This window comes from Triticum aestivum, chromosome 6D (assembly GCF_018294505.1).
Source record: "Triticum aestivum cultivar Chinese Spring chromosome 6D, IWGSC CS RefSeq v2.1, whole genome shotgun sequence".
Classification (NCBI taxonomy): domain Eukaryota; kingdom Viridiplantae; phylum Streptophyta; class Magnoliopsida; order Poales; family Poaceae; genus Triticum; species Triticum aestivum.
In genome coordinates this window covers 14,212,760-14,236,969 of record NC_057811.1, presented here as the reverse complement: position 1 = coordinate 14,236,969, position 24,210 = coordinate 14,212,760, and the positions used below count along the sequence as shown (strand labels likewise).

The 24,210-nt window shown below is 43.5% G+C and overlaps 1 protein-coding gene and 2 pseudogenes across 1 annotated transcript; all 3 read right to left on the bottom strand.

Moving 5' to 3' along the window:
- Positions 1–1,792: 1,792 nt before the first annotated feature.
- LOC123142320 (LRR receptor-like serine/threonine-protein kinase GSO1) lies at positions 1,793–9,511 on the bottom strand (annotated as a pseudogene).
- A 4,554-nt stretch (positions 9,512–14,065) lies between these two features.
- LOC123142319 (receptor-like protein EIX2) lies at positions 14,066–15,751 on the bottom strand (annotated as a pseudogene).
- Positions 15,752–19,233: 3,482 nt separating this feature from the next.
- LOC123142318 (protein RAFTIN 1A-like) lies at positions 19,234–20,240 on the bottom strand. Its single transcript, XM_044561289.1, has 2 exons — positions 20,105–20,240; positions 19,234–20,021 (listed from the first exon to the last, which is right to left on the bottom strand). Exons 1-2 carry the CDS (start codon positions 20,238–20,240, stop codon positions 19,234–19,236), a joined length of 924 nt encoding a protein of 307 aa, XP_044417224.1.
- Positions 20,241–24,210: the final 3,970 nt, after the last annotated feature.

Genomic DNA, 24,210 nt, shown 5'->3' with positions numbered 1-24,210 from the left:
ATCCCTACCCCTTGGCTTTCCTATAAATATAGGAGGAGTGGGCAGCCCAAACCTCATCCCTTCTCACATACAAGTGCCATGCAATGATCTGGCTTCTCTCTCCCTCCCCGCGAAATAGTTTCGTAGAGCCGAAAGGCTGTCTGGGTTCCGGCAGGAACTAGTTCTGGACGGCGAAGCCCTGCCGGATAGATGACACCGTATGTGTGCAACTCTGTGGAGAGATCGTAGTTTCGGTCTTAGTTCGTGAGTGCCTCCCGAAGGGCTGTCCATGTGACCGTCCGAGTGTCGAAGGTCCTCCCGAAGGGCTGTCCGAGTGACCGTTCGAGTTTCGAAGGTCCTCCCGAAGGGCTGTCCGCGACACCGTCCGGGGGGCTGTTCGACCGCCTCCCGGAGGGCTGTCTGAGGAGCAGATGAGGGTATACATCCTCGCGGTTGGGAGGTTGTAAATCCTAGCTGCGGGGATCTGCACCGCCGATCGTCATCGACTCTACTTCCCGTTGCGCTACGAGTCGGTAACGAAACAGATCAAACCATGTATGCAGTCTCCATAGTGGTCCTGGGCTAGTGCGTAGGTCGGAAATTTTTTGTTTTCTGTCGCGTTAACCTATAGTAGGAGAGAAGGAAAGAGAGGGAGGGGGAGAAGGAAAGGGGGACGCGCACCCGCCCCTTGTCCAATTCGGTTTGGGCAGGGGGAGGTGCGCGCCACCTCTTGGCCATTCTCCCCTCTCTCCACTAAAGCCCAATAAGGCCCATTACTTCTCCCGGTGAGTTCCCGTAACTCTCCGGTACTCCGAAAAATACCCAAATCACTCGGAAACTTTTCAATGTCCGAATATAGCCTTCCAATATATCGATCTTTACGTCTCGACCATTTAGAGACTCCTCGTCATGTCCGTGATCTCATCTGGGACTCCGAACAACCTTCGGTACATCAAATCACATAACTCATAATATAAATCGTCATCGAACGTTAAGCGTGCGGACCCTACGGGTTCGAGAACTATGTAGACATGACCGAGACACATCTCCGGTCAATAACCAATAGCGGAACCTGTATGCTCATATTGGCTCCTACATATTCTACGAAGATCTTTATCGGTCAAACCGCATAACAACATACGTTGTTCCCTTTGTCATCGGTATGTTACTTGCCCGAGATTCGATCGTCGGTATTATCATACCTAGTTCAATCTCGTTACCAACAAGTCTCTTTACTCGTTCCGTCATGCATCATCCCGCAACTAACTCATTAGTCACATTGCTTGCAAGGCTTATAGTGATGTGCATTACTGAGAAGGCCTAGAGATACCTCTCCGATACACGGAGTGACAAATCCTAATCTCGATATATGCCAACTCAACAAACACCTTCGGAGACACCTGTAGAGCATCTTTATAATCACCCAGTTACGTTGTGACGTTTGATAGCACACAAAGTGTTCCTCCGGTATTCGGGAGTTGCATAAACTCATAGTCAGAGGAACATGTATAAGTCATGAAGAAACCAGTAGCAATGAAACTGAAACGATCATAATGCTAAGCTAACGCATGGGTCTTGTCCATCACAACATTCTCTAATGATGTGATTCCGTTCATCAAATGACAAGGCATGTCTATGGCTAGGAAACTTAACCATCTTTGATTAACGAGCTAGTCAAGTAGAGGCATACTAGGGACACTCTGTTTGTCTATGTATTTACACATGTACTAAGTTTCCGGTTAATACAATTCTAGCATGAATAATAAACATTTATCATGAAATAAGGAAATAAATAATAACTTTATTATTGCCTCTAGGGCATATTTCCTTCAATAACACCACATAACCCGTTGTTCCCAATGTCGTCCAGGGTCTCCAGCAAGTTGTAGCTACTTAGCACCGGCGGAAAGGCGCCGATGAAGTCATTTCTAGCGAGATAAAGCAACCTAAGATAGCTCGGGATTTTACCATAGATTCCACCAGATCCAGGTGAAACCATAGACGACCTTCTATGGTCCAGGAATTCAATATACCCCAGATTCCACCAGGAGCTCGGGAGTTTCCCGGTGAGACGGTTGTTTGATAGGTCCATGTACAGTAGTGACTGGAAGTTGCACCAACATTCTGGGAGCTCCCATGTAAGCCGGTTGCTCGAGAGGTCCAGTACCTGCATGTGGAGGAGCCTGCAGAGCTGGTGGGGGATGTCGCCGACGAGGCTGTTATTGTATAGTTGGAGGACGGAGAGGTTGTGCATGTCACCGAGCTGTGGTGGGATGAAGCTATCTAACCTGTTGTTGGAGGTCGAGTGTTTCGAGAGAGTGCAGCTGTGAGATATTGGCCTGGATGGCCCTACCGAGGTTGTTCCCCCAGAGGTTCCGAACAACGAGCGCCGGCAGCGTCATGGTGTTGAGACTTGAGAGTGTTGAGCCCACCAGAGAGATTGAGTCCTTCGAGATTTAGTGTTTGGACGTGTCCTGTGGCGTCGCAAGACACACCAAGCCAGTCACAGACCGGCGCGACACTAGTCCAGTTGGAGAGCGCGGTTACCCCGACGAGGCTAACCTTCCATGCCAAAAGGGCATCGCCGTCCGATGGCACATGAGGCGGAGCTAGTGAGCGATAATGGGTCGGCTCATGTTTGTTGTTACGTGCTTCCAGTTTTAGGAGCCTGCTAGAAGTTTCTGTCTGGCTTTTTCGGCTTGGAAAACTTCTAGAAGGTTCCTCAACGGGTTTTTCCTTTTTATTGATTGAATTACAGGGTTTTTTGAATTTTTTCCCTCCTTTTTTTGTTTTTTCCTTCAAAACAAAAAATTAAAAAATGCCCTGATTTTCAAAGTTGATCACCAATTCAAAATATGTTCACGATTTAAAAATTTGTTCGGAAAATTTAAAAATTATTCACACTTTCCAAAAGAGTTCTTGTTCTGAAAAAAATGTTCACAAATTTAAAGAATGTTCAGGATTTAAGAAAATGTTCAAGTTTTTCAAAATTTAAATAATCATTTTATTTTGCAAAATTTATTCACAAATGCAAATAGTTTTTTTTGAAATATGTTCGATAATTTTGTGAAATGTTCTCATTTACCAAATTTTTCTGAATTAAAAAAATCTCCTTTCAAAATTTATTCGCTAACTCAAAAAAGTTCTCGTTTTCAAAAAATGTTTAGGATTCTTCAGAATATTCAAAAAATGTTTCCAAAATTCCAAAATTAGCTTTTCTAAAATGTTCACTTTTTAAAAACTGGTCACATTAAAAAAACACCACTATTGTAAACGGGCGCAAGAGTATCGATCTACAGTGAACCAATGCTACAGTGAACTTCCCTACAATACCGGCGTAGTTAACCACACTAATGCCCCTGCTATGTGCGTCACGGCGCTTGCATATGCAATATGCATCCCCGCAATGGGAGCAACTAATTGACGAGAGCTCCTTCCAGAGCCTCGCAACGATCACTTGCGGATAAGCTAAGAACGCGTGACGCGCTCTCAACCGCTGCTACGTGTCGCGCTCTGGATGCTTCCTTCAGATTTTTTTTATTTTTCCGCACAAACAACTACTCAAAAAGCTTTGGTTTGAGCATTGGTTTTGCTTCCGCGAGAGGCACGGTTGACGATGTGCCTCTCTAAAATGAAAAAATGCATGTTTTTTTTTTCCTTCCGCGCACGGTTTTACTTCCGCGAGAGGCATGAATATGCTTTCACGAGGCGTGCCTCTAGAAAATGGAAAAAACGTGTTTTTTATTTTTTTTCCTTCCGCAATAGGCATGGTTTGCTTCCGCGAGAGGCACGGTTGTGCTTCGTGAGAGGCATGGCCGTGCCTCTTTGGAAAAGGAAAAAACCATGCTTCCGGTTTGATTTTTTCGTGAAAAAAATGTTTAAAAAAACATATCAACATTGATCTAGTTTTGAAGATCACGACATGAGGAATTCAATGATGAAAACGGTTCGACATTTGGACGCACGGTTCAAGACATAAAATATTTTGAATAAACGGATATACGAAAAAAGAAAAAAATTCAAATTACGACAAGTGACGCACATGCAGCCATGCCAGTTGTCACAATCTAAAAAAGTATGAGTGATGTTAGTGATTTCGCCGCAACTGATATTTAGCTTGAAGAAGTCGATCGCACGTAAGGGCCGGCCCAGTGATCGCACTTCAAACCAGAAAAAGAGATTATAAAAATGACTTCTAGGGATCACTGGGCTAGCCACTAAGGCAACGATACGCTCGTGCTTAACTGGGTAGGGCGTGACGTAATTGAGAAAAAAAGACGACCTTTTGGTGGAACCTCCCGGGATGGAAAACTATTTTCTTCCCCGGGTTTTCTGGCTTTCTATCGTTTTTTAGTTTCTAATTTTCCTTGTTTTTCGGTTTTTTTAGTTTCTTCCAAGTATGATGTTTTTTCTTCATTTCTTTTGTTTTAAATTCATAGACAATTTTCAAATTCGGTGACAATTTAAAAAAAAGAATGTTTTTTAAATATGTCAACATTTTTCAAATTAAATAACGATGAATTTGTTTGCATTTCTTTTATATCTTTTTTCCTGGTTTTCCGACTGATTTTTTCTATTTTCCCTTCTATATTTTCTATGTATTTTCTTAAAAAATGTTCAGTATGCATTTTAAGAATGCTCATTTTGTGTTAGGAAAAAGTTCACCATATGTTAAAAATTAGTTCACCGTACGTTCAAAAAAAGTTAATTGTACATAAACAAATATTCATCGTATATTATATATATATGTTTCATAAATTTTGGCTTATTTCATATGTAAAAAGAGAACGTAAGAAAATATATACTCACCGTAAAAAATATTTTATTTTACTAAAATTATGAACGTAAAAACATATTGTAAAACATACATAAAATGCGATATTTCTGGTCTTATAACTTTTTTTCTTATACCAAATTTTACGTAGTGAATCAATATGAATGTAACTATTTGTATTCCAAACGTAATTTATTTAAGAAGCGATCATAAGATTACCTCGGGTGAAGAATAACTTATTCTGTATCCTGGGTGATGAATATATATATCTGTGTGTGTATGTGTGTTTACATTTTTTGAATACATGACTAACATTTTTTAGAACACGCATTTTTTATGTTTGGTTTTTCCATACATATTGTACATTTTTTCTATATATCAGGAACATTTTTTATATACACATTTAACATTTTCCAAATACATGTTTAGCATTTTTTACAGTTGTATTTTTATGTCTAGTTTTTCCATATATATTGTATGATTTTTGTATACATTTGTCGTATTCATCGGTAATGGTTTTTTTGTATGAATTTAGCATTTTGTAAATGCATGACTAATATATTTTTTAAAAATTGAAGCTTATTTTTTTCCATTTCTACTTTTCTCCATACTCATTGTTTTCCGACCGAATTCCTGGTTTTCTCCATACTCATTGCTAAACTTTTCCTGGTTTTCTCCATACTCATTGCTAAACTTTTCCTGGTTTTCTGACCAATTTTTTCTATTTTCCCCTTCTATGGTTTCTATGTATTTTCTATAAAATGTTCGGCGTGCATTTTAAGAATGTTCATTTTGTGTTAGGAAAAAGTTCACCATATGTTAAAAATAAGTTTACCATACGTTAAAAAAATTCATTGTAAATTTGTTATGTTCATCGTATATTAACAATTTGTTCATTGTGTATCTAAAAAATGTTCATCAAATATAAAAAAAGCTCATTGTATAAAAAAATATCCATCATATATTATAGATTTGTTCAGTGTGTATCTAAAATTCAAACTATTAAAAAAAATTAAGTTTCTGTTAAAAAATAACGTATATTAAGAAATGATCAGCGTGTATTAAAAATAGGGTCGCAATATATTTACAAAATTTGTTCTGTTTGTATTTAAAAAAGTTCAATGCATATGAAAAAATGTTCAGTCTTTACTGAAGAATGTTCACCGCATATTCAAAAAATGATTCAGTTTGTATTTTTAAACAAAAGTTCAACGCCTATTAGGAAATGTTCAGTGTGTATTAAAAATATTCACCATATATTAGAAGCATGTTTATACTAAAGAAAACTATAAAAAGGTTAAAAAAGGAAAGAACGACAAAAAAAAGGAACACACCTGAAAGAGAAAACAAAAAATGTAAAATAGGAAAAAAATTAAAGGCAAAACGTATGCTCGGTCGTGTCTCTCAACCACATATATATGAGCGCTAGCCAACGGCCCAAGGTGCACCTAGCATCCGTCTCGCGTGAAGGTGCGCACATATAGGTGGCTCGCCCGCTCGCTAGTTCAATCGCTCGTTCTATGTACCGGTTTTCTCTGGGTTTTTCCTTTTCTACTTCTTTTATATTTTCTTTTGGTTTTCTTTATTTGTTTTCTGTTTTTTGATCGTTTTCTTTGTTTCTTTCAGGTTTTCTACCGGTTTTTTTCTTAATGTTTTTTCATTTTTACCGGTTTCTCTGTTTTTCCTCGTTGTTTTCCTTTGTTTCTTTGTGTTTATTTTTTGTTTCATTTTATATTTTTATATACATCAGGAATAAATTTACATACACGTTTAAGATTTTTCAAATACATAATTAGCATCTTTGACAACTTATACTTTTTTTACGTCTACTCTTTTGATAAATATTGTACATTTTTTGTATAATCAGGAACATTACATACATACATACATACACACACACACACACACAAATATATATATATATATATATATATACACATATATAGTGTTACTATTCATCACCCAGGATGCAGAATAAGTTATTCTTCACCCGAGGTAATCTTACGATCACTTCCTAAATAAATTACGTTTAGAATATAAATAGTTACATGCACATTAATTCAATATGTAAAATTTGGTCTAAAAAAGTTATAAGATCAGAAAAATCACATTTTATGTATGTTTTACAATATGTTTTTACATTTGTAATTTTATGTAACATAAAATATTTTTTACGGCGAGTACATATTTTCTTACGTTCTTTTTTTATGTATGAAATAAGACAAAATTTACAAAACGTAAAAATACGATGCATTGATGTCAAAATAGAGAGGGGGTGAAGAATAACTATTCCTCACCCAGGATGACGAATAGCGCGACCCCATACATATATATATACATATATATATATATATATATATATACATATATATATATATATATATATATATATATATATATATATATATATATATATATATATATGTATGTATACCCGGACACCTTAATTGTTTTAGATATGTACAGCCGCACAATGAATGTTTGATGTGTTTCCTAATTATTCTTCATGCAAGACTTTCCGTGTTTACATTTTATGTTCATTTTTAACTATTAGGCATGCAAGACTTGCCATACAATAAATCAAAGTAATATTTTATTTTCTTCTGAACTACTATGAGTATGTAATACGCGTATTTTTGTTTTCTAACTATCTAATACGGGTATCTAATACTTAGTAATAAAATTATGTGCATACGCGGGTATATATACCCAGTAAATTATTCTCTGAGCTATTACGTTCTATTTTTTAACTATTTAATATGAGTATTTAATACCTATTAACGAAATTATGTACATATTGGGTACGTATATACCCAATAATTTATGTAAATATATGGGTATTTAATACCTACTAACGATTGCATAAAAAAAATACCTACTAACGATATCATGTACAAATACAGGTATCTAATGCCTACTCATGTAATTATGTACACATGAGGGTACGTATATACCCAATAATTTATTTTTAGAACTATTTATGTTTTATTTTATTTTTTAACTATCTAATACGGGTATGCAATACCTACTACCAAAATTATGTGCATTCTCAGAGTGCGTATATATCCAATGAAATCTTGCGTCATACGTACCCATTCCTAATTTGATCTGTTATACAAGGGCAAAATACATGCTATATAAGAAAGTAATAAATATCGACCTACATATTAATACCCTGCCTTTTTATCACGTGACATGCATGCATGGGACGGTCTATGAATTAAAGCCTGCCAAATTAACTAGCAATTGATGCATTTTTATTGGTTTCCAAATCAATCGCTGAACACGATCCAACGATGAAGAGGCAAGGTGCCCAGGCACCTAGGTGTTCCAAACTGGCGTCCTATATTATATATATATGCTATTCATCATCCAGGATGCAGAATAAGTTATTCTTCATCCGAGGTAATCTTACGATCACTTCATAATTAAATTACATTTGGAATTCAAATAGTTACATTCCTATTGATTCACTACGTAAAATTTCGTATAAGAAAATAAAAATATAGGTTATAAGACAAGAAAATTTGGAGTTTATGCATATTTTACACTATGTTTTTAGGTTTGTAATTTTCCATAACATAAAATATTTTTTACGGCGATTGTATATTTTCTTACGGTCTCTTTTTACGTCAGAAATAAGACAAAACTTACAGAACATAAAATTACAGTGCATTAGTGGTAAAATAGAGGGGGTGAAGAATAACTATTCCTCATCCAGAATGACGAAAAGTCCATGTATTGAAGAGACCGGAAGTCGCACAAGCAGCTCAGAAGCTCTCCGACGAGCTGGTTCTTGGAGATATCCAGTAATCGGACGAGGGGGAGCCTGCAGAGCTGCGGCGGGATGCCACCCACGAGGCTGTTGTTGTAGAGCTGGAGGAAGACGAGGTTGGGCATGCCACCGAGCCCTGGCGGGATAGAGCTGTCGAACCTGTTGCTACTAAGGTCCAGCAATTCGAGAGAGCGCAGTCGCGAGATGCCCGCAGGGATGGCGCCGCCGAGGTTGTTCCCACTAAGGTCCAGCGTGACGAGGTCCTGGAGCTCTGAAGTGTCGAGCGTGTCGAGCCCGCCCGAGAGACCGAGTCCCGAGAGCCTTAGCTTCACGACGCGTTCTAGGTGGCAGTACAAGCCATCCCAGCTGAGGCACATCGGCTTGGCCCGGGTCCAGTTGGAGAGCGCGGCCGGGTCACTGAGGCTGGCCTACCATGCCAGAAGGGCTTCGCCGTCCAAAGACACCACGGCAACCGTCGTCGAGGGGATGGTGGTGGCTGCCAGCAGGAAGAGTACGACACTGCCGGCGAGGTGAGTGTGGGCTAGTCTCTTCATGTCCTGGACTCACTCAGAATGGCTGAGCAGGAAGAAAATAATCCAGTCGGCAGATACTCTGTCAGCACTCGCACGATGTGGCGATATATGCATAGCAATACGGCGATCCACCTGGCGGCAAATCGTGTGGAACGAGTCGTTCGGGTGCATGCTGTCCACGGACGGCAATCAAGGTACCACGACAGGGGGAAGAAGCCATCCACAGGTCAAGGCCTGCTCAGCGTATTAAAATCCCTTCACACTTGGCATCCACGCCGAGTTCATGTGTTATGCCGTATAAAACTCACGCTCGTAGAGGATCCGCGTCGGCAACGGGGTGGGGAGGCGGCAGGGTGGGGAGCGCTCCGACGGTGAGCAGCTGTGCGGGACCTCATAGTAGGAGCGCGCCGACGCGGGCTCGTCATCCTCAGAGGAAGACAGATCCCCCATCTCATAGGGCTAGCGGCCAGGGGAGCCATGCCGACGGCCATGGGGGGGGGGGGGGGGGGGGGGGGGGGGGGGGGGGGGGGAGTGTGGAGGCCGGAGTGGCGTCCGGCGTGCTCTGGTGGCCGCCGCCGCCGAAGTGGCAGACAGCGGCGTTGCTAGGGGGGCAAGCGCTATTCAAGACCAATGGATGAAGCAACGTTTGCTGGTCTTCATATCTCACCCGTCCCCTCTCAAAACCACGTTTGTTCCTTGGAGATGACCTAGTTTTCTAAGCGATATACATCACAACTATGTCCAAACCTTCTCAAAATTTTACCACAACATGTAGGTCCCATATGAGGGCATCATGCCAATTTCCATGCATTTCGGAGTTGGTTTGCATTTCTCGGAATTTCTAAAACAAAACATTACATGTTCGGGGTCAAGTCTTGGTACCTCATGTTTTATTTGGGTTCCTTTCTTTTTCTTGAGTAAATCCTAAACGTAGACTCAAGAAAATTCACTTAATGCCTATAAAAGAAAATAGAGAGAGGTGGAGGAAATAGAAAAATAAAAATTTAAGATAAATAACATAAAACAGAAAAGAGCATAAAAGGGTATGAGAAAACAAATATAATGTATAAAATAAAAGAAACAAGAAAAGGAAGAAGAAGAAAACAAAAAATAAAAATAAATGTTTGCCGTCTGCAATAAAAATACACCCGACAAAGAGAAGGGACAAGAAAATTTAAAAAGAAAAAGAAATGTTTGCCGAGTACAAAAAAAAGCAACTCTACAAAGATGTATTTGCCCAGTGAAAAAAAAAAGAAAACTTGGCAACGATTTATTTTCCTAGTGGAAAAGAAAAAAAAACTGGGCAAAGATTCCTTCGCCCAGTTCCCCCAAAAAATGCACTCGGCAAACATTTTAAACTTGGCGAAATCCCAAACTGTAGTAGTGGTCCGTGCGTTCATAGGGGTGAGTGCATATGCGTATCTATGAGTGTATGCGTCTGTGTTGTGTTCAAGAAAAAAACTAGTCTAATTTTAGAAATACTACAGATAGGCCGTTAAATCAAACTGGCCTGTTAAGCCGTTAGATCAAACTAACAAATACGTAACATATTCTAGCAATTTTCAAGGGTCCATTTATTCATGTGTACAATATGCGTGTCTGTGGCAATTGTACATAGCATGTACATCGTAGCCTAAAGTCGTCACGCGCAGTGCGGCATGGGGATACTGCAGACGTCAAAGAGGCGCCGCATGTTGGGGCTGTGGACGTAGCCGCCGAAGTTCAGGCTGTGGGCGTACCCGCACAAAAACCCGGCGCTGAAGGGCGCGTTCCCGCCTGAGGAGATGCAGATCATGGCGCACCTCGCCAGGAAGTGCCTGCAGTGGGACCCTGAGGCCAGGCCCACCATGACCGTGGTTGTCTAGATCCTCTCCACCATCACGCCCCTCGCCGACAAACACCGTCGCCACCACCTGCCTACCGTTGCTGCCCGGGCTTCCACGCCGAGAGGCCGCGGAAATGCTTGGTGTGGCGGGACGGTGACGACGGAAATGCTTGGGTTTTTGCATGTAGGCCGAGAGGCAGCTTCTTCTAAGTTGCCTGTTGGGTGAGTCCATTTCTTGGCCGTTGATTTTTGCTCTAAGATTAGTGCTGCTTTTTTTTTTCTGACCTGTGTTGTATGTTGTTCTAGGCTTGTTTTTTCTTTTGACTGACCCTATATTTGAGTCAGTCAATTTGCTACTGGCCCGAAGCCCACCAACTCTGTGATCAAGTCCTCTCTGTCCCAGAATTACTAATTGAGAAGTACTCCTTCCAAAGATCACACTTACCTCCCAGGTTGCGACAAGTGGCGCACGACATGTGCGCCACTAGTCACAACATGACAGTTTTCATTTTTTTTCGTAGATCTGTTATTCAAGACGTTTTAACTCTTAAACCATGCGTCCAAATCTCGAATCGTTTCCACCGTCGGATTCCTTGCGTCGAGATCTTGAAAACTAGATCCAATATTTATAGGTTTTCACGAATTTTTTAACAAAAAAATGGATGAAAAAACCAAACCGGGAGCATGTTTATTTTTCCTTTCCGAAAGATGTTTTCGAGAGGCACGGCCGTGCCTCTCGCGGTGAGAAGCAAATTCGGGTCTCTCGCGGAAGCAAAACCGTGCCTCTCAGGAAAGCAAAACAATGTCTCTCACAGAAGCAAAAAAAGTGTGTTTTTTCATGCGAATTTTTTTGAATGTTTGTTTTTCGGAGAGCTAAGAAACACCGTAGAAAACTGGAAAGCCAAAAGAACCAGAAAAAACTATCTAAAAAGCTGAAAACGCGTGCGGAAAAATAATAATAAAAAAATCCGAAGGGTGCGCCCGGAGCGCGACACGTTGCGGTGGCCGAGAGCGCGCCAAGTGGCGCCTCTCAGCCCACCGCAAGTGATTTTTAGGAGGTTCCCGAAAAAGCGCTCATCAACTAGTTGCTCTCTCTGTCTCCCTTTGTTTTTTTTCTATTTTATGTGTTTTTAGTTTTTTCTTTTTCTTTTTTTACTTGGTTTTCTTTTTCATTAAAGCTGACGGTAACCAATCTTCATGCTATCCAAGGCAAATCAGTGCCAGATATGCGAGTGCAAACCATTTTCGTCTTTGCCATATGCATTCAATTTTATTGTCTCAAATGCTTACATCTCAATTCATTTCAAGGGTCGAACGATGAGCCGGTAGCTCCACTTGGAGTTGGGCAAGCAAGCCGAATGACGCCTCCTGGTGTTCCCACTCTGAAATCCAAAACCATGTGAACTCCCAATTATGCTTATGAAATTCTTGCTTGTTGACTTTCTGTGCTTGTACTCTTCCTTGTGTGTGCTTGAGAACTTGTGCATGTGTGCTTGAGCTTGAGAACATATATTCCTCTATGTTGTGGAATGGTGATTTTGCTATGATGTGGGAACTTTTGTGATATGTGGGATGTGATATAATTGCGATATATGTGAAATACTATTGCTATATATCTTTTGATGCAGGCATAATTGAAACCAAATTTATAAAAGCATTGAAAACAAATTTGCCTAGTGCATCACTCGGAAAAGATAGCGATACTGAGTACACCTCTCGGCAAAGGCGACCAAACCGACGCAATCTAGCCAGCTACCCGAGAGCAGAATATAGGTTCTCTGGAAAAATGACACGTGGCACGAAATAGGCGCTCCTGGCTCGGAACTTCACCGGGAGAAACTCTCAGCAAAACAAAATGACACGACAAACGTTGGTGAGCTTGCTGAGAGATCCTTCCATGGCCGAGAACACACAATAGCTCTCAACAAAAGGAGGTACTTGACATATCTGTTGGAAATATGCCCTAAGGGCAATAATAAATATATTATTATATTTCCATGTTCGTTATTAGTTTATGTTTCTGTACTATAATTGTATTGGTTCTAGAATATGAGATTCGAAGGAAAACCAAATGCATGTGCGGAAACATGAACACCAAGATGATCCCTAGTCATGCCTCTAGAACTAGCTCATGTATTGATTGATGATCTTGTTTTTCTGATCATGAGAATTCTTAGGAGCAACATGTATGCTATTAATAATGAGAACACATTGTTGGCGAAACAATGTTGTTGGATAGACCCAACTTATGAATTACTAAGAGATATTATCATTATTGTGCTGTTAGTATTTTCTTATATCTTGTTCATGATTACTGAGTTCAGAAACCGGAGGCCCCGATGGTTGTTTAGCTCTGTAGGGATACACTGAGACAACATATTACCCGAAAATCTATACCGGCTAATAACCAGTGCTTGTAGTCGTCACTAGGTGATCTACGGACCTGGATATATTTTTTACTTCTGGTTGTTCTTTGTACTACCTTGACAGTTGATGAATAGATTGGTAGTTTTGTCGCAAAACAAAAGAACCAAAGTTCTGGTATGATATGTGCCTAGTATTTCTTGTGGGGAGAATATCATACGGAAACCAACATTCAAACAAAACTTCGTGGAAACCACGCTTAAAAGTTCTAAAGAAATCTGAATAAATTAAGGGATGTTAAGAGGATGATTTTCTATTGTCATATGAAATTTCAATTTAAAACACATTACATGATGCCAGTTATGAAAAAGAGAAATTCATCAATGAATAGTGGCGTTACTGTTCTACACTATTCAATACTGATTTTGTCTTTTTCATAGCTCATATCCTGTGATGTGTTTGAACTTGAAATTTTGCATGCCAGTAGAACATCACCCTCTTAAAATCCCATAATTTTTTGAGATTTTTTTGATACTTCAAATCATCACTTTCACCGGATTACACCAAATATTGGTTTCCGTATGATATTCTCCCCATAGTTTTTTTTTGTGAGGGAGTAACTTCAAGCCTGTCGTATATGCTGCATTGCACACACACAAAAGATACATGGAATGTTATGTACATGCCACATCTTGCTAAAACTGATTGCATCTTACTAGATCCCGAATCTGATCTTTTTATTTAAAGATTACTCTGTACACAACTATGCATACATTCTCTCTTGGCATAATGAAATAGAGAACACAAGTACACAACTAATCTGACACCTTCTTGATAAACTTACGTTGCATGCCATCAACAAATGAGACAAAACCACATCTCCAAGTCTTAAATGTAAAGAGTATGCCAAACCAAAACCAAAAACCAGACACTACCCCAGCAATCACACAGTAGTACATCCAGCAGTCATCCTCTTTACCATTTCTATTGTCCGATGCAAGCGAAGCATTTGTGCACGGAATGTCTATAGGAAACCCACAGAGTCCAGAATTGTTGGAGTAAATTGATGGGTCGGTCAGAGTCTGCATCTGACTCCCAGCGGGTATCTTGCCCGACAAATGATTGTTCGAGACATTCAACGCGCCGAGCGCCAATAAGCTTGATATGCTTGGAGGAATTGCTCCAGCAAGTTCATTAGAAGATAGATCAAGGGACTCGAGAAAAGTCAAACTACCAATGTTTTCAGGGATGCCGCATGACAGATTGTTTCTTGACAGGTTCAGAAACCGGAGGCCCCGAAGGTTGGTTAGCTCTGTAGGGATACACTGAGACAACAGATTACCCGACAAATCTATACCGGCTAATAACCGGATTGTTCTTTGGAAAATCTGCTTCTGACCCTTCCAGATTATGACGAGTTTATCATTGTATCTTGTTCCGTAGAGTAGTTCTGTATTTGAAATATTTTGTGGATTCCTCATTGAGGTCAAGCTGCCGAAGGCTATAGGAATCGAGCCGGTCAAGCTATTGTTGGCTATGTTGAGAAACTGAAGTTGCGAAAGCCGTGATAATCCTGGAGGAATTTCTCCGGTGAAGTTGTTTGATTTGAGGCTAAGAATTTTCAAGGATGTAATTTGACTCCCAATCCATGGAGGGATAGCACCAAAAAACCTATTATACCCGATGTCCAGGGTGGCCAGCAAGTTGCAACTCATTAGGACTGGTGGGAAGACACCGAAGAAGCCATTTCTAGCAAGGTAAAGCGATCGAAGAGAGCAACTCTGGTTCGCCATAGCCGCAGGGATTTTACCTGAAAAGGAGTTGTTGGATAGATCCATGAACTCAAGAGCCCGCAAGTTCCACCAGCGGTCCGGCAGCTTCCCTGCGAACCGATTGTTTGACAAGTCCATATACCACATAGACTGCAAGTCGCACAAGCAGCCTGGAAGCTCCCCGGTGAGCCGGTTGTTCGAGATGTGCAGTGCCACCAGGGAGAGGCGCCTGCAGAGCTGGTGTGGGATGGCGCCGACCAGGCTGTTGTTGTAGAGCCGGATATCTGCAAGGTAGGGCATGTCGCCGAGCTGTGGTGGGATGGAACCGTTGAACCTGTTACTGCTGAGGTCGAGTGTTATGAGGGACCTCAGCCCCGAGATGCTGGCTGGGATGGCGCCGCCGAGGTTGTTCCCACTGAGGTCCTGAGAGACGAGGTCGGGGAGCGCTGCAGTGTCGAGCGTGTCGAGCCCGCCAGAGAGACCGCGTCCCACGAGCCTTAGATAGATGATGCGCTCCTGGTAGCAGACAATGCCATCCCAGGCGCACGCCCATGTGGCCTGGGACCAGTTGGATAGCGCGGTCGGGTTGCCGAGGCTGGCCTTCCATGCCAGAAGGGCTTGGCCGTCCGAGGAGGACACCAAGGCAACCGTCGTCGAGGGAATGGTGGTAGCTGCCAGCAGGAAGAGTGCGACACTGCCGGCGAGGTGAGTGTGGGCTATTCTCTTCATGTCCTGGACTGAGAATGGTTGAGCAGAAAGAAAATAGTCCAGACGGCAGAAAATGGTCGGCACTGGCACGATATAAGCATACGGATACGGCGATCGAACGAGCTGGGCAAATCGTGTGGAACGAGTCGTTCGGGTGCATGCCGTCTACGGACGGCAATCAAGGTACCACAACAGGGGGAAGAAGCCATGAACGGGTCAAGCCTGCTCAGCGTATTAAAATCCCTTCACAATTGGCATCCACGCTGAGTTCATTGCTAATTAAATAGGCAATTTTTCGATTAACTTAATCCATGAGTAAATCACTACCATAGCATTGACATAAATAAACGCATACTGATATTCAGTGAAGCAAGCACATACTACGCTAATTACAGAAAGATCTACGTAAACGCTAGCATGGCTAAAACAGAAAACAATAGGAGCGGAATAAACGAGTTATACCCTCCAGTAGGCCATGCAGAGGCCGCGGCGGTGGTGGCGGCAGCAGCATCCTGGGCGGCCTTCTTGTCGGCTTCAACTTTCTCGGCAGCGGCACGTTCGGCGTTGGTAGACATGGTGATGACAAGGGCGAAGCGGGCATAGAGGAAGTAGACGAACAGCGAGCACTCGCGTAGTCGTTTCTCAAAAACCTATCCGCCTCTCTCCCGTACAGGAACCGGAGAGAAGGGGTTTTGCAGACTTGCTATCCCGTCGATCGTGCACGCGGCGGACGGGATGGAGTCACCGGCAACAGCAGCAGCAAAAGGAACGACGGTGGGCATGCGTGTGGAGCAAGTGTGATCTGTTCGTGGCGGCTAGGGTTAGGAGACACCACAGGAAAAATAAGCGCGTTGGTGTGAGCTCAGCTCGGATCATTCCCGCCGCGCCGCGCCGCGCGACAAGGCGAGGCGGGCGGCGGAGGAGGAGTGCGCGAGAGCCTCTTCTATTCTCAAACTCCAATAGCATGTGGAAGAACATCCCTTATAAAGAGGTCCAACTCTTTCTCCACTAGCGAGATGAGACTAAACTTTCCACTACACCCAATGCCAATAAAGGACAAATTGAAAGAACCAAAACGCCGCCGGCGCTCCCTAGCTGCCCGAGATCCAGGAATAGTCACACGGGCGTACTGACTGCTAACTTGCTGACTGTGTTTTGCGGAACTGTTCTTTTGACGATTTAGTGCTGCATAATGCTTATTCCAATGAATAAGACGGGCACACTTCTCAAAATCAGACTTTGACCATAAATTATATGAATAATATATATTGTTGTGACTTAAAAAGTAAACCAATGAAAACTTTCTTTTCAATACAAATTCAACGATATAATTTTTATTACCACATATAATCCACATTTAGTTGGTCTAATTTATGATCAAACATGAATCCATTGAAATGGGGGAGTATAAAATAGCCATCGAAGTTTAGAGGGATGTTTGTTTTTTATCCTCCTAAAAGCGTCAAAATAGATAATGGAGCTACTTGGACAAACGGTGCTATATATCACAATCCCAGGTTTTGGCCTGCCCTTGGCTTCGATAATTTCTCTAGATACCACTCGACCGGATTAACTTACCAGCTGGAATGGAGCCAGAACTATAAGACTAAAAATCATAGGATAGATAGATACATACAGTACTACATATTGGAAGATCTAGGATCCATTTCAATTGCGTTGTGTCATCCAGCCAACCAACCCGTGCCAAATTTTGGTGGAGAAAAGGACCTGCAAGGCTCCAACGCCTCGTCAAACATTTGGTTGTGTAAACAGGATGAGGTAACCAAGCTTGGGAGAGCCAAATAATTGGATCTCAGTCAAACAGAACTATCACTTTCATCAACGCCAAAATATTTTGTCAGGCACTTTGAGGCTCTGATCCAAACTTGGCCCGAGATAGTTAATTCAAAATCTGATTTACGAGACACTATCAAAGATCAAGTTTTTTATCTAGTCTTTGATGTTTGTATATCTATTACTACCTTCGTCCTGGTTTATTAGCCCCCCTCGTGTTTAGGGTCATATTTTGACCATAAGTTTAACTAATAAAATATCAGTTATACATAGGAAAATTAGTATTACCGGAAACTATGTTCAAATACGGATTCATTGATATCGTTTTTTGTAACATGCATTAACATATTTTTATTAAAATCTATGATCAAAATCAGGCATAAAATACAAAGGGGCCAATAAACCAGCACAAAATAGTATTACTCTTCTATGATTTGAAAGATGCAAACTAATCTAATGCTAAAATTAAACTAACCATAATTTGATTGCTCATTCATGCAGCCGGCCGGCCGGCCAGAATGCACGGTAGATCAACAGGATTTGAACCCTGATGGGCTGGGGATACCACAGTTCCTCTAACCATCCAACCACAGGCTGGTTCGTGATTGTTCTTTTGTTTGTGCATAGAAAAAAGAGGAGTCTGCATTAATTATTTTGCTTAAATTTTCTTTTTTTTGAGAAATTTTTGCTTAAATAATATAGGACATCAGCACCAACGTGTACTCTACCATCACGCTTTTTTTATGGGACGCTTTTGTTTTTTTGGTGGACTTGCGATGGACAATCTATTCCCTACCATTCCTTTTATAAACTGGGCACTTTCCTAATTATCTATTGTATCTTTTTTTTGTTGCCTTACTTTTTTTAACAGAGTAACAAACGCAAGCGCTTATACATACGCGCATATACTCATCCTTATGAACACACACGCACACCCTACTCATGTGAGCACATTCAAAAGACTGAGCCGGCATATCATCTTGAGATTTAGGAAGTCACCACAGGCGCTTCGTCGTCGACGGAAACGTCTCCTCCACTGAAAGCGCATCACCGAAAATTCTGAAATAAATCCAGTAATAACGCGAGCGCCAAGACTTGAACCTTATTGGGCTGGGTTACCACTGTCCCTCTAATCATTCAACACAGGTTGGTTCGGTTTTGTTGCCGTACTTTCCTACACCAACCAAAGGCAGTTTTTTTTATATATAGATCTTTTAGTAGAAACACAAGTGAGTTAACCAAAAACGTGTTGGTTCTAGGAAAAAATAGACGTGTTGTACGTGACATGTCAAACTATTTGTCCATGGTAATATTTGTTTGTAAAGGTTGTATCTTTTAAATCTTAGCCGTTAATCTCTAAAATTTACAGTCAGGATAAATGTGAAGTAACGTGATGGCTCATTTGACTACTGTTTGATAAGTATACAATAGATAGATAGATTTGTGATCCTTATGGCACAAGCTGAACTGACAGCTGACGACGCCCATGTACATTTGGGGGCACAGTATATAACAATTTATTCAAACACGTTCACAAACGTAAACTCGATACAAAATGTCTTGCGCGTGCTAGGCCACAACACTTTAGATTCAGACAAGAGGAAAAGAGCCTTCGTATGAACCTCGCGCTCCCTGCACGCTGCTAATTATTGGCCGTGGTACTAGACGGGAATGGCATAGATTGTTGGTACGTACGTCGTAGCAGCCTACTACGGTTTGGTCGCCTTCTTGCCAATGCCAAACACCGGATTGGCGTACGGCATGAAGTGGCACACCGGCGTTCCAGGGTGTGTACCTAGCACCTGGAACGATGGATGAGCCGGGCTCCACTTGGACGTGTCAAAGTGGCAGAATGCTAACAACTTGGCTGTCGGGCTCCCGCCGACGAGTCCCTGGAGAGAGACCACGTAGCCCTTGTCCGTCAGCCCGGCCGTCATGTGACACTGGTAGACGCGGTAGGGGAATGGCATCTTGTGGCAGCCGACGAAGTAGTCACCATGGAGCTTGGTGACCGCCTGGACCTCGTACAGCTGACGTGGCAGGCCGCCGCCTGCCGGGAGCACCGACGTGGCCGTCCACATACCGTGGTCACCACCGGTGGAGCGACCAATTAGCATGTTCATGGCGCTCCGCACGGTGCTCTCCAGCGACGTGGTGCAGACCCTGATCTCGCCGGCGTGCGGCAGCGACTGGCACAGGCTCAGTGTTTTCGCCACGTGGGATGCCTCGGCGGAGCCTGTTGGGATGTTGAAGGTGGTGAGGACGGCGCTTAGGTTTGCGAAGGGGACCTTCTCGGCGAGGTCGTGTGGGAGGATGGGTGGCTCAGCTTCTGCAGGGAAGGACATAGTCATGGTGCTGCCCGGACGCAGCTGTGCCTCGTAGAAGAAGATGCCCGTCGGTGCCGCCAAGCTCGCCGTGCACATGCCGGTCCAAGCACCGCACAAACTGATGCTGGGGAATGCAGGGTAGCGCCTCACTCGAGGCGCATCATCGATGCCTGGAGAAGACAGCAGACTTATTTAGAAACTCGTGTCAACATGACATGGTTACTTATATTATATCTAAGCAAAAGTGACGTACCTTTCCGCACAAGGTCTGCGATGGCCTCTGGCATCGGCGTGCCCGGGAGCTGGTTGTGGGACAGCAGGCTGGTTGTGGCGGAGCTGCCGGACCCGGTGCTGAAGGGCGCGTTCCCGCCCGAGGAGATGCAGATCATGGCGCACGTACCATGAGTGCCTGCAGTGGGACCCCGAGGCCAGGCCCGCCATGACCGAGGTCGTCCAGATCCTCTCCACCATAGCGCCCCTCGCCGAAAAGCGCCGCCGCCACCACCTGTTGAAATATTAGGGTGGGCCTAGAGCCCATCTACCAATTTTTGATAATCTCTAAGGACCCATGTGGGTATAATTGGCACTAGGTGTAGTGGAAAGTTAAGTCCCACTCTGAAAGTTGTAAAGGAGTTGGACCTCCTTATAAGGATTCCTCTTTCACATGCTATTTGACCTTGAGAACAGAAGAGACCCTCATGCACTCCTCCTCCGCCGCCCGCCTGATCACGACATGCCGCGCCGCGGGATGCGGGAATGAGCTGAGTGGAGCTCACACCTATGCGCTTATCACTAGTAGGAAAAGGGGCTTTTACCCCGGTTCATAAGGGTCTTTAGTCCCGGTTCAGGAACCGGGACTAAAGGGTCGTTACTAATGCCCTAGCCCTTTAGTCCCGGTTCTTACACGAACCGGGACTAAAGGCCGTCCACGTGGCCGGTGCGGGGAGCCCAGGCAGGAGGGCCTTTGGTCCCGGTTGGTGCCACCAACCGGGACCAATAGGCATCCACGCGTCAGCACCTGGCAGGAGCTGAGGTTTTTGTTTTTTTGAAAGGGGGTGGTTTAGGGGTTTTGGGGGGTTAATTTAGGTGTTTCATATATTGTGTTAGCTAGCTAATTAATAGAAAGAAGTGTCCTCTCTTATCTTCGTGCTTGGTCGACGCTACGTACTATATACGTATGGAGAGGAGTAGACACGCTAGCTAGTAATCAAATGAGGGAAACAGAAGATCGTCATGAACATATGCATACAGAGAGAAGTGATATCGACCACCTCTCCTTCTCCGAGATATTGGTCGAACAACAAGTTCTCGTATATCTATCCGACACTACCGGCTACATATATACAATAATTATCTCTTACAATACAATCTCCTAATTATATTGTAGGAACGCAGGGTCCACATAGTATTCTCCGTTTTCAGCGATCACGTGGTCAAGGAAGAATGCCGCCAATTCCTCTTGAATTCCTAGCATACGATCTTCTGCTAGGAGTTGATCCCGCTTCCGAAAAATCTAATTTGAAGAAGGGGGTCAATACGTATATATATGAATAAATGAAACTCAACACAAATGATGGTAATAAAATAAAATTGTGAATATTATTGCTTACGCACTTCATATTGTTCTTCAGTGGAGCCCCGCTCACAGGTATGGTAGCGGATGGACTCGCAAACGTAGTATCCACAGTAATTATTCCCGGGTTGCTGCCACAACCACTTTACAAGAAATAGAGGTCAATCAAACTGATAAGCAAGCATGCTAAATGGTATTGATCAAACTAGTGCTTGAATCACTAGGAGATGCGCGGAACATGCTACTATAGTACTTACTTTCGGGTGTCTAACTTGCAGCTGGTTCGGCAGTCCCGGGGCTTTTGAGGTGAATTTTCTCCAAACCCTGCCAGACAAAGAAAACAATTACTTGATATCAGGAAATGAACAAAGTTGCTGATATGGTGGATAATGATCGATTTAACTTACTTCTGGAGCATTTGAGTCATGTTCGCATAGTCCTGGGGATCTTTTCGTCTCGAGTCTAAGACGGTTACTACTCCCGGCTCAAGCTTAATCTCTAGGAGAATATAGTGGAAGCTGCGCATGCATGCATAAGTCATCAATTACATTACCATAACCTGGACTAATAAGGGAAACCGAATATGCAGAAGACAGTAACACTCACTTGAAGTTGTAAGGAAAGAGTATTATATCTTTGTTTTGATTTAATACCAACGATTGTAGCAAGTTGGCCTCGGCTTCTTTGGGATGTTTTTCAACCGTATATGCATCTATGAGATTTGTGTTGATGAACCCAATATCACCGATTTGTCTTCTCTTCAATTCGGCGATCTTCAATCTGCATAATATAGTGAGGATAAGTATAAATACATGCAATGAAAGAGCTGACCTATATAGAGAGACTTAATGACAGAAGTAGTACTACTTACAGACAGTAGCAAGTGATCGTTGTTTTATCGAGGGACTTTAGATTGTAAAACTGGAAGAAATCCTCAAATGGAACATTCAGCAGTTCAATTCCAATGAGGTCATGCTCCGGTTTAACTCTCAGCGTCAAAGTACTCATCCCATCAGACTCTCTGCAGGTTTTCATGTACCAATCATGTAGTCTTCGCATCATCATGCTTAGAGTTCTGACATCTTTGACGAGAGGCTTCCCGTAATGGTATTTGTGGTTGTCCACCTCCATGATTTCATAATGTACATCGTCGGGCAGGTAATCTCCAAGATTACTATAACCGGGCACCATACCCGGATCATTAGCGACGATGTCTTTTGACACCTTGAGCGGGGGGCACGATTGGTTCGCTTGTTCGCCGAGCTGGGCAATTTTTTTCCCAGCTCGTCGTTCTTTCATCCTTTTATCACTGACAGTACTTCCGACCGCTCCGCTTCGGCATATGCCTTTCCAAGAACGCGCTCATAGTTGCCTCTTGGCGGAGACTTTGGTGGTTTTGTCAGGGCAGCCAGAGTGCGCTTTGCTTTCACCGGATCTACCTTCTCCTCCGGAGGTGGATGTTTCTTTGCTTTGACCCCTTCAAAGAAGTTCTTCACTTCGGCTCGCACGATCTCCGCGTTCTCCTCCTCGGTCCTCTCATATGGTAACTTCTCTGGAGTCTTCAGAGAAGGACCGAATCTGTATTGCCTCCCGCCTCTGGCAGCTGTACTGCTAGACGCCGGCAGAGCAGACGGAGCGGCTGCGGCTGTCTTCTTTCCTTGCTTACGAGGCGGAGGAGAAGGACTACGACGCGCCGGAGCAGCTGCAGCGGCGGCGGGTCTCTTCCGCCCTTGCTGACGAGGCGGAGAAGGAGGAGGCTGGCTGCTCTGGCGCGTCGGCGCTGGCTGAGAAGGAGGCGGAGTGCCGCCACGCGCCGGAGAAGGAGGCTGAGTGCCCTGATCACTCGCCGGAGGAGGAGGCGGAGGAGGAGGCGGAGTGCCCTTACTCGCCGGAGCCGTCCAGTTCGGAAGCTTGAATAGCTCCTTCCGCCATAGGCATGGAGTCTTCAGAGCTAAACCCAGCCGAGTCTCCCCTTCACCGGTAGGGTGGTCAAGCTGGAGGTCCTCAAATTCCTCCGTTATTTCATCCACCATCACCCTAGCATATCCTTCTGGAATCTGCCGGCAGTGGTAGGTTGCGCCGGGTTCGGTAGGTAAAACAGAGCCAACAGCCGCCTTGACTTCCAAGTTCTGCCATTCCGCCATAAGGTGGCAATGTTGAGACTCCGTGATAGCATCCACGGGGTAGCTAGGAGTAGCCGCATGCTCCAGCTGAGGCAGCTCGATAGAAGCCACGCTGCTTCTACGTTGAGATGGCGGTGTAGCTTCGGGGGCAGTTTCAGCATCTCTATTGCCGTCTCGTTCCTCTAGCACTTGAATCCTTTCGTGCAGACGCTGAATTTGGATCTGCTCCACTTTTTTCCTCCTCTCCTGGGTTTTGTAACCGCCCGCGTCCGGAAAACCAGCCTTCCACGAAACGGAGCCTGGCGTGCCTCGTGTCCGTCCAGGGTGCTCAGGATTCCCGAGGGCCATTGTGAGCTCGTCGTTCTCTCTGTCTGGAACGAACGTCCCTTGCTGCGCTGCATCGATATAGTGCTTAAGCTTCTTGACGGGTATTGCAAGTTGCTCGTCCGTCCAACGACACCTCCCTGATACAGGGTCCAAGGTTCCGCCAGCCCCGAAGAACCAAGTCCGGCAACGGTCTAGCCAGTTCATTGTCTCTGGTTCGATCCCTTTATCAAGCAGATCCCTCTCAGACTTGGCCCACTTAGGCCGGGCTTTGAGGTAGCCACCTGACCCCGTGCGATGGTGAAGCTTCTTCTTCGCAGCATTCTGCTTGTTTGTCGC